Source organism: Erythranthe guttata, chromosome 12 (assembly GCF_056151865.1).
Source record: "Erythranthe guttata isolate IM_541 chromosome 12, IM_541, whole genome shotgun sequence".
NCBI lineage: Eukaryota > Viridiplantae > Streptophyta > Magnoliopsida > Lamiales > Phrymaceae > Erythranthe > Erythranthe guttata.
The window spans coordinates 17,867,553-17,878,662 of NC_142544.1; the positions used below are offsets into that span (position 1 = coordinate 17,867,553).

At 35.1% G+C, this 11,110-nt stretch overlaps 1 protein-coding gene across 1 annotated transcript; it reads left to right on the top strand.

Annotated features, from left to right (window-relative positions):
• The first annotated feature begins 1,086 nt into the window (after nt 1-1,086).
• Nucleotides 1,087-10,782, top strand: ULP1D (UB-like protease 1D). Its single transcript, XM_088826122.1, has 14 exons — nt 1,087-1,663; nt 2,671-2,725; nt 3,315-3,412; nt 3,501-3,769; nt 5,473-5,518; nt 6,117-6,193; nt 6,328-6,360; nt 6,467-6,562; nt 7,625-7,727; nt 8,422-8,516; nt 9,154-9,276; nt 9,413-9,527; nt 9,856-9,963; nt 10,110-10,782. The coding sequence occupies exons 1-14, from the start codon at nt 1,334-1,336 to the stop codon at nt 10,224-10,226; spliced, it is 1,665 nt and encodes a 554-aa protein (XP_088682248.1). The 5' UTR covers nt 1,087-1,333; the 3' UTR covers nt 10,227-10,782.
• The last annotated feature ends 328 nt before the right edge of the window (nt 10,783-11,110 follow it).

Genomic DNA, 11,110 nt, shown 5'->3' on the forward strand with positions numbered 1-11,110 from the left:
TTGCAATGTTATTTGACGTTAATTTGATTCTTTTGTTATTTTTTTTTCCCGATCGATCTTTTTACACATGTGTGCGTACTATACGATAACGAGTTATATCAATGGACATATGTTGTGCGCGTTCTTCATCAACAATATATAAGGTATTTATTTTAAATAAATGATACGAATAAATTTAGACCAAATGATTTTATATATAGAATGAAAAAGCCAAAATACATCAATGATTATCAAGTCTAATAATTAAACATGTGTTTTAGGGTATAAAGTGCCATAAGTTATTTTCTAGGGTGCAAAGTGTCAAGAGGATATATTTTAAGGGTACAAAATGGAATTAAGCATTTTTAAATAAACTTCTTTATCACTTTTATTGCATAGGCCCATCTAAAATAAAAGGCCCAATATTCAACAATAGCGGGCCAGTCCATTTCCCACGCAGAGGACTACTATAGCCCAAACTTGTATTTTTATTTTTATTAAATAATTTCATACTTGTTATAAATGAATATTTTATAGCCAAGCAAAATTAAAAATATCATATTTTGTTAAAAAAAAAACTAATTATTACATACTCCAAATTATGATTAAATTTGTTTATAGGCCATTCTCTACTTATATATATTAGTGACAATATACCTAACTTGTTATTGATAGGTCGATTTGCTCTCGAATTTATATTTTGATCGAATGACTTTAATATGAATTAAAAAGGTAAAAAAAATGGCAAGATCACATTTGATATTTAACTTAAGTAAATGGTATGTGATACTTCAGCTAAAATACTTTAAACAACATTGTCTATGTTGAAACAACGAATAATTAGACTGAAATCTAGGGTTTTAAATGAGCTAAGCTGACTCACGATTTTATTTACGAGTAAACTCAAATTCGAACATTTTGATAAGACATAATAACTCAATTTCAGTTGTTAATGTGCTCACCAATGTTTTTAATCTTTTATAGAAACAATATTACATAAAAAATAATTAAATATATTTGTAATTTTGTTATTATAATATAGATAAGTTATAATAATAAAGAATTAACAATAATAATATAAGATTATTTGTTTCATATTTTTTTGTCACGCCTTCCACATGGGATTATTATATGGTCATCCAAAAAGCAAGAGAGAGAAAAATACTTAAAAAAAAAAATTAAAAAATTCGGCGTTAAGAGAAAAAAAAATTAAATTTGCAGAGAAGAGTTGCAGAGAAGTCATTTCCCTTTTTCTGCTGGACAATTCGACAAACACCTCTTGAACACCGACTTTGCCCCCCACCCCTACTTCCAATTTCCAAACCTGTACATACACAGTGGTGTGTGCAGATGCATGGAAGGGGGAGGAGAGAGAAAGAGGAAATTGGACATCGATTGGAACGCTCTACTACCGCCTGGCGACAAGGACGATGACGAGCTGCTTCCTTCCGTGGAGGTGATTAAGGAGGCGGCGGCGGAGAAATCGGAATCTGGGGAGGAGGTGGTGATGGAGGAATCGCCAAAGGACCCCTCTCTCGGGCTCCTCGATGACAAGGCACTGATGGAAAAATTTACTAGGGTGAAACGGAATTTGGCTTCAATGAAATTGTGCGATGGCGGCGAAAAATTGCGGCTTAACTTGAAGACTATTGAAGCGGAGGTGAAGCGGAGAAAGTCTCTGAAGGTTGGGTTTATTTTTTTATCCCTCAATTTAGGGTGTTGTTATCTATAATTTTGATGTGGGCATTAGTATTTTTCTTGGTAGAAAATGCAGGCGAAGAGAATGTAGGCGGTGTATATGCTTAACTTGAGTGCCAGTTCCCCCACTAAGTGTTACTATTTTCTTGGGGTTTCACTTTAGGGTGTTTCGGTTTTGGTTTCGGGATTTCGGGTTTTCGGCTTTTGGGTTTTCGGGTTCGGTTTGTAATCATGGTAAAGTGTTGTACACAGAGTTATTAATCATCGAAATTAGTTGAATTGGTTTAGAGAAGTGATTCTGGAAGTTGAAAATGGAATGCAGATTATCATTTCCAGAAATTGTCATCGCAATTTTGGAGGGAAGTAACTGTCATTTTGATGTGGATTTGATGGCATTCCTCGATTAAGTTTATTCATCTTCTGTGGAATCTATTGTTGCTTTATTAAGGATCAGTGGTGGGAACTCTATTTTGAGTCTGAGAGGAAAAACGTTTGAACAAATTCATTATAGGCTAGAAGTTAAGTGGCATAAGACAATGACTTAAAGAGAGAAAAAAGGGATTAAATGATTTCGTTGTTGATTTGTGAAGAGAAGAGCAGGAAAAAGGAGGTCTATTTGTGTATGGCTAATTTGATTACAAGGAGCTGCAGATATTTATCTTTCCTTTTGAAGTTCTGGCCCTGTGAAATTGTACCCGTTTCCCCCTTATCACTGTGAAATTGGGGGCTTGACCAGGAGTATCGAAAAGAAACTCTCTTTATACTCCTTTCTCTTTGATAGTAAACCTGAAGCAATGAAAAAAGAACAAATGATGTATATATTTGGACTACCGTCTTTCATGTTGATGATACATCATTTCCCTTTTGTTTTCGTGTTATACCCACCCTGCACTAGTCTTTCACTAACTTTTTCAGTTCTGAAACTTGTGTTTTGTAAAAGATTATGTTCTCTTTTGTTGATGTACGGCATTTCTGATCACATTTGCTTTACAGGTTGATGACAATTACAAGAAGGCGATTCCAGTGGATGACGAGTCTACTGCTACTGGTAGGTTAAGTGGCTTTATTCCTCTAATCTCTGATCCCTTTTTCTGTATTTTTACATGGTGTGATAGAAGAAACTTAACGTCTGCAACTCTTTTCCATACCGTTTACCTCGTTAACATAATATTATTTGTAATCTAGAGCTGCATACGTGGCTCAATTTTAAAAAAATTAGCTATGTGGCTGAATTTTCGAAAGAAGTTCATTAGGCCATAATAACAGAATCATACTTCAACCATGAGGATGAACACAATAGGCATTTTCTTTTCTAGTAACCATTTTGTTTGAGTTGTCGTTTTGTGAAAAATAATTCTTGGAACTATTTTGAGAAGATTCCACATGGAAATGTGTTAGAATGAATGTGTTTTGGTTTAGTGACTTTCAATGTTTGACCAGTTGACTTGACATCATTTAATGTTAGGGAAATGTGTTTGGTTTACTTGTCTTGCTATTGATAAATGAAATTGTTTTCATAAACTTAGAAACGAAAACAAATAATTCTTGGACTGAAAATTAAAGAATATCATAGCATAGCATCAGACATCAGCGATGGATACTCTCCTAATAGATTAAATCTTTGATATATTTTGTAGGTGCAACTGATAGCTTATCATCTGGTGGAGCTCAACCGTCTATGCCTCCTTCGCAATCACTTTTTGGTTCACAATTTTGCAGCAAGTTGGACGATCATGTATGAGTTTGCCCTTAATTATATGCTTGATAGTCCTGAAGGAGATAACATGGTGCTCACATCCTTATTATTTGTTTTTATCAAACAGAAGTCCAGCATACCCTTTGAAAAGGAATTATCTACTTTAAATTGCTCCAATCACAGAAATATGAGAGAGAACAGACCATTTTTAAGTCACGGAACACACAGGATAGGCTTATCTTCAAGAACAACACCTTTTAGATCTCCAAGTCCAAGACACCTTTCAGTAAACGTTGATGACCCCCCTCAATCAAATGGTGAGCTATCAGGAAGACACTCTTCTGCTCCCTCACCTCAACAATCAGCTAAAGATTTACCAAGCTATTTCACAAAAAAGTGAGTATTATTTCTGTAGTGCTTTTATCTTTCTGCATTATTTGTCATGAAAATTTTACGGAGTCTCTGTGGTTACTTTGTGTTTACTTAATTTTCTTATTCATTTGTTGTACCATAAGTTTTGGTGCACATTGTTTTTAAAAGAGGTACCGTATTTGCTCCCTGTTGTTTGTGTTTTTAATAATTATCATGCACCCTTAACCTCATATTCTACTGTGTTTATAATCTTCTTAGGGAAATAGCTCCAAATATGTCATAACCTTTTACCAAGCCACATGGTATTCCCCTTATGGCATACTATGGAATGATCCTTTCTAGTTTTAGCCTGATGATTTAATCCACATATTTAACCCCCCACCGAATTCACTATAACTATGAAACACTGCTTCACTAAAAAAAATGCATATGGGTATTTGGATTCAGATATTCAACTGCATCGGAAATGGAAGTTTATGTGGTGGTATAGTCTGATCTGCTTCTGCATTTTAGTTCCAGACTACGCACTGAGGATCGGGAATGTATTTTGTTGTTGAAGTTCATCAAGGGTAAAGCCTCCTTAACCCGGTGTGCCAGCACTAAGTGAAGTTCCTTCAGTTAGGCGGTTAAGTTTATACATGTGAGTGGGAATGGTTTATACCTAGACCATGCTCGTATTAAATCTTATTGACCCGATTTAGACCAATAGTGCGAGACCTTTTCTAAATCCTATCTGCTAGAAATTCAAGTTTTCAGCCCAAGACCCCTCGTACCCATCGGTTATGTTGTAAGATAGATTTTGACCATTAATCTTATTGAACACAACAAATGTGCTTCTTTTTCTTCTTCTTCTTCTTCTTCTTCTTCTTCTTCTTCTTCTTCACTATTTTGTCTTCTACATCCACATACAAGCATACCCAGATATTTACATAGATCTATATCCATACTTATGTGTGTGTGTGTGTGTGTGTGTGTGTGTGTGTGTGTGTGTGTGTGTGTGTGTCAGATATGACCTATATTGTGATGCCTCTGGGTTGAGGCTGTTTGTAGAAATGAATGGTGGCTAGTTGGAGATAGGAAATCAAGGAGGGTATGAGGGAAAAGGAGAAAAGGCCAAGTCCCAGGCCAGATCTGTTAGGACAAGTTCTACTTGTAGAACGACCCTGTGGTATCAGGTATGAGTTGGTCCGGTTCTGTCTAGAGATAATTACTGATTGATGCATGTGTTGGGTCTGGGTTTCTGTCTAGAAATGGGTTGTGGATACTCGTGACCTATTCACATGCCTAATTCACGTGGAGTACTGCTCTTTGACATTAGTATATTTTTTAATCAGTGGAGTGGCCAATAACCAGTGGAGGAACTATATTTTTGAACTAATTAGTTGAAATCATTGGAGCATGTCGATGGTCTGTTGCTGTTTACTTGAATGTCCTATGGAATAAAAAGCATTTGTGAAGGTTCGCTGCCGGGTTTTATTTTTCCCGTCACCCTGCTAAAGTTACAATTCTTACTAGTTCATATATATCATTATAAGTATAACAAACAACTACTACTATACCTTCGGAATGGAAATAGTTGAGCAAGAGAACATTACTGTGTTAAATATCGCTAACCCCCGTGAAACCAGCAAAAGGGAATCAATGTTATTTGGCACTTATTAATGGAAAAAATATTCATATTAAATGTGACGGTGCATTATGTTAACCTGATTTATTGCGATTGTTAGGGAAATTGCTCATTCTCAACCTACGCGTAACTCCAGAAGGAACAATGTAAGTTCTCCTAGTTCTTAGTTAAAATTTGTTTATCACCAATTGTCCGTTGCTTGTACAGAATTTATCATGCCTTACTTTCATGCTCCAAGCTTACTTGGATGCACCTTCCATTTTGTTAGTAGACTTTGGTGTGCTGTTGACCCTTTGAGATGCATTTTTTTTAAGGTAGCACTTGTTATCAATTATGAGAGTGTGTTTATAGAACTTAAGTTATAGAAAAAGAAAAAAAAGAAAACCACCGAAGGCTGTGGAATGAAACAGGAGGGAACTTGAGAAACTTTTCATTTACAGAAATTGCTGTAATGCTTTTTTTTTTATAGCAATTGATGAATCTCCTACTGTTCGTTCTCTATCTAAACACCATACAACTAGTGTACGTAGTAGTTCTCTCTTGACCCTTTTTCGTCAACTGCTCATGTTTTTGGTTTGTTTTCCCTTGTTTTGTGCATTTACCCTAGTCTCCTTCTTTTCTTGTTCACTTCTGTTCCTGTATACATGTTTAGGAAGGTCCTCTGTGGAACGTTGTAATTATTTTCTCCATCTTTACTATCAATCATATTTTTTTTAATGCAACAAGCCCATGTTAACTTTTCAGCAAAAAACTGTTGTTCTAGTGGATGAGGAAGAACTTGAGGTTGATGAAATAAGTCATGCAGACCAAGTGGGTCGAAGGTATTATATAGATATCCCAACTCCTTAGAAGTTTGAAACTTTAATTGATGTCGATTTTCAGGAAAAAGGTCAACCACATATTTTGTGCTCAAGGGATTAGTATATACTAATTCATATCTTTTTGCTCATTTCAGCAATAAAGAGGCACGGATATACTATCCTTCGAGGTACTATTTCACTGCGACATGTTCAAACATGATGAGATTATCTGCCTTTACTCTAGTATTAAATTCTTTATTGTATTTCCTAAGATTTTGCTAGTTTTTGACATAGGGATGATCCTGAAGCTTTTGAAATTTGTTACTCGGACATGGAATGTCTGGCTCCTGAGACTTATTTGTCATCACCCATCATGAACTTTTACATTCGGTAAGTCAATAAAATGTTACTAAAATATTGTTATAATGATGATAAAGATAAATAATAATAATTATTATCGTTCCCATAATCTTTAATGAAGAATGATGTTTCCTGTCAAAAAGAGATTTTGTACCTCTTCATCTCCTTTCTCTGCTTTACTTTTGATTCAGCTTGATTGACGATATTGGTCAGTTAACTGGTCTGACTGCATCTCGTTTATATCCTCAGCGTGTTATCAACAAATATAATTCATTGGCAATTGGCATCATGCAATTCTATGAGATATGCTGTTGGCAACTTAGTAATTTTGCACTGTTCTCCTGCTCATAAATTAAGAAACTTGAACTTATAGTTTATGGTTCACTTGTCTGTTCTGCCTCATTGTTTGTTAGGTGTTCCTAGCTTGTACTGAAATCACCATACTTGGCGGGTACTGTCATCTAAATGGATGTTGTTTGGATTGACTTCTGGTCCTGACATTGTAAACTAAGACTACCAAGTCTCAAAGCACTTGCTAATAATTGTATGTTATCATATAAAAAAACATTATACGTTTTGGTTCCGCCATATTTATGTTGCAAAGTACTTCAGCACTTACGCTATGCTGCCGTTCGCAGTTATAGCTTCAGGTGTGGAAGGAGTATACACAGTGCAAATCATTTGAATCAAACGGATAAAACTAAAATTATTGATTTTTAAAATACTTCAGCAATAACTACTTTACTTTTTAGCCTATTTCTGTTGACTTTCATTTTTTCAGAAGATTTTTCTTCCTCGTGGCTTCATTAATCTCACATTTACTTTAGATGAATGATTGTTTGTATTCCCTAGTTGATTTACACCGAACTAGAGTAAGCAATCTCTACACATCTGATATATCAGAAACTGATTGATGTTGAATCACTTTGCAAGAAAATAAAAAAAAAGTTATTCCAGTTGTCATATCATCCTTTAAAATCTGTAAGGTACTCCATTTACATCCTCTCTCCTTCTGACTTGAAATTGCAAGTAAGGGGCAGCTGCTGTATAGTAATGCTGAGATAAATTTTTTAACTGAACTACTTTGGTCAGGTATCTGCAGAAGCCCACATCTCCAATGGGCAGAAAGAGATGTGATTATCATTTTTTCAATACATACTTCTATAAGAAGTTGAAACGAGATGTCCTGACCAAGGTATATCGACTTCTTCTGTACTCATACTCTTGAAGGCGATTCTTCTCTTTGAACACTCAACTTGATTCCTAGTTTAGGCCATGGATTCAACCATATTATATGATGTGGAACTTAGGATAAGCAGGTATAGAATCACCAATATGCTCGCTTCTAGGTATTTCATGCGGCCCTTCTCTTATTGATGAGAATTTTACAGCTCCTCATGTTTTTTACTGTTGCAAGAAAGAACTTGTACCATTTAAAAGTGGGTTGTTCATCTTGTTTGTCTTTGATATGAGATACTACAGCGGCCGCCATGTAAAATATATTTGATGTGTTATCTGGTCATCGCATGCACATCTAACAAAAAGTGGCTGAAAACTTTGAAATGTTTCCTGATTGTATTGAATTCGTCAATGGATGTCTAGTTTACTTGGTTTAAAGCTCACTACTGGCAGAATCTTATCATATTCAGTAAAAAAATTCAAATGAGTCAATCCACTCCATTTGATGGAAACTAGTCATCTTCTTTTACTTTTCCTACTTGGTCTTCTTACTTTTCAGTTAGACTACTTGATTTTCTATTCTATTTAAACTAAATTCTGAAATTTATTCCTCAAACAATGACACTGTTTGCAAGATTAGAATCCTTGCTTAGATGGGTGTTTGTTTTCCTGGAAGGTATCATTGATTGTTTTTTTTTCCTATGCTGCAGATTGATAAGGAAACTTCATTTAAGAAGTTCAGAAGGTGGTGGAAAGGTGTTAATATATTTGAGAAGGCATATATCTTTTTACCGATTCATGAAAGGTAAGTAGTATGATCAGCTGACAGCTGTGAGTCTCTTTGGAGTAAAGTCATTCTGACAAAAGTAAATTTATTTGCGCAAACTTGATACATCACCTATACAGTTCGGCATTGCACCTTGGCATCAGAAAAAGAATTAGTTTATGAAAAAAACCAACACCATTAGCATGACCTTTGGATGCAACTCTTTTTTCTTTACTTTTTTTAACAAATTTGGATTTCTTTCTTATCACCTTGATGATGATGGTCACTCTGATGATGTGTTAGAATAATTTCTTCTGGAGCAGTAATAATTAGAAAATCAGCTCTCTCATTTCACCACTTAAAAATGAAGTAATTGCTGCATACAGAATTGAATGAGTTGTATGAACTTTTTCCCATAGTATTAGGTCATTCATCCGCAAACTTACGAGCTATTTTGTAAGTATATGCATTTCATTCATTGATCTCCAAGCATCTGCATTCTGATATGTGCATGCGTGCTGTAAACTCTGATGCTGATGCATTGCATTTTCACATTCTGTGCAAGCCTGAAAGTCAATGTTCAGTGTCTACTGAAAGTTATAGATCTTTCTTATCTCATTTTGAATATTACCTGGGCTACCCAGCAACCTTATTTTGCATCATCTTCTTCTGGCAGTCACCACTGGAGCTTGGTTATAATTTGTATACCTAATAAAGAAGATGAATCAGGGCCAATTATACTTCATTTGGATTCTTTAGGAATGCATATCAGCAAGTCAATTTTCAGTGATGTGAGGAGGTAAGTTGAATTTAGTTCTTGGTTATGTTGCGAGCCAATTATTAAACCACAAAGCCAAAACTATCGGTCTAATTGGCATAAAGTGTTACAGAAATCCCAGGACCATTACCTTATGGTTTACGCATTCTATCTGCAGCTTTATAATAGAAGAGTGGAACTTTCTAAAACGAGAAGAAGTGCTGCCTGAACTTCCCATCGCAGACAATATCTGGAACAAGCTCTCTCGAAGAATTGATGAGAAAATAGTTCAGGTACGGCTTTGTTCTTCTGCTTAAAAAAGAAAATTATGTGCATGTCCGGAGGAGCTTTCTTTATGTGGTTTGTTATGATATCTTCATTCAATTGCACGAGGCACAATATTATATGTCTTCCTTCCAAGAAGACATCAGTTTTAATATTTCATAAGCACTCTGCTATATCATCATTTCATCCATTATTGTGGTATCCTACTCATTCCCAAACGAAACATTCTGAGAAAAAGGGCACATATTGATCATAAATAGTTACTATTTCTATTGAGCTTCCTGTACCTCAGCTTACGTAACTGACTTTAAACCCCCCACCCAAATCATGAAACAGGTGCCTCAACAAAGTAATGAATACGACTGTGGTCTTTTTGTTCTTTTCTTTATGGAACGTTTCATTGACGAGGCCCCCGAAAGACTGAAGAAAGAGGACATAGGAATGGTAATTCTCTCATTCTAGTTCATCACATCATGACTTTTTATAGTTCCTCCATCTTATCTTTCGTTTTTGTTTTCTCCTACTGGTTCATCATTTTCTTCCTCAGACACTCTTTTTTTTTTTGTTGGATATTTTTTATTTGCAATCAGTTTGGCAAGCAATGGTTCAGACCACAGGAGGCTTCCAGTTTGAGAAAAAAAATTAGCTCTTTACTAAGAGACGAGTTCAAGAAAGCAGATGAAGGCATATGTGAATTGGACCCCTAACCCCTGCTGTAAATGGCGACACTCGGTAACAGATTGCTGTAAATTGGTTCAGACATCGCTATGGAACTGCTAATCCACTAATCCTGTAAGAGTTGGGTACTCTTTAGTCGTCAAATATCATTTTTTTGTCAAGAAGCTTTGCAGACTCGGTGGTGCATCTGAGTTGAAGATTTTGAAACAACATTTTGCCCACAGCGTCAACATTTTTACATGTCCCGGAATTATGAAGCTTCAAAGTAAATACGTCAACTACATTACTTAATCATCTAATCAGTGTTAACAGTTGTTTAGAGGGAAGCGAATTTTGGTGTATATTCGAGGTCGTCAAGCACTATGTAGAGATCGGCAGTGTTCGTTTTTCGGTAATAGGCTTTATTGGAACACTGAAGATGGAGGGATACTCAGTAGGTGGTTAGTTGAATAGGAAGTGAGGTTTCAAAGTTCACGCCTTATTGATCTACAATGTCAACCCCTAATGTAAATGGATTTAATTTATTCTCACGTTAATTTTTCTTGTTGGGTTAAGACTCTTGCTCTCTGCTCCCCTTTTGTCCAATTGATTCTTACTATCTCCTACTGAAAGTGTGTGTGCTTTTTTATTTACTAGTATTCTTTCCGTGCTATGCGCAAGGGATAATATTTGAAAAGGGAAAAAATAGTTAACGTAATACGTGATATTTAAATTACAGTAACAAGATGCATTCATTCTGATAATACAAAGCTACTGAGCAGAAGATTATATAAACTCAATTTTTATAATATGAAATGAATCATTAATAAAGATTTTTTTTAATAATAATAAATAAAAAATTAGTAGAGGGAAAAAATAAAGAAAAATAATAATTAAAAAAATTAGTAGAGAACAAAAAAAAAAAAATTACAAA

Bases quoted from the DNA above. Each gene is read 5' to 3' on its own strand.
- ULP1D (XM_088826122.1), top strand. From the start codon at position 1,334: ATGGAAGGGGGAGGAGAGAGAAAGAGGAAATTGGACATCGATTGGAAC. The intron at 3,770-5,472 runs GTGAGTATTATT...TGCGATTGTTAG, and splicing joins CCAAGCTATTTCACAAAAAA to GGAAATTGCTCATTCTCAAC. The intron at 5,519-6,116 runs GTAAGTTCTCCT...TTAACTTTTCAG, and splicing joins GTAACTCCAGAAGGAACAAT to CAAAAAACTGTTGTTCTAGT.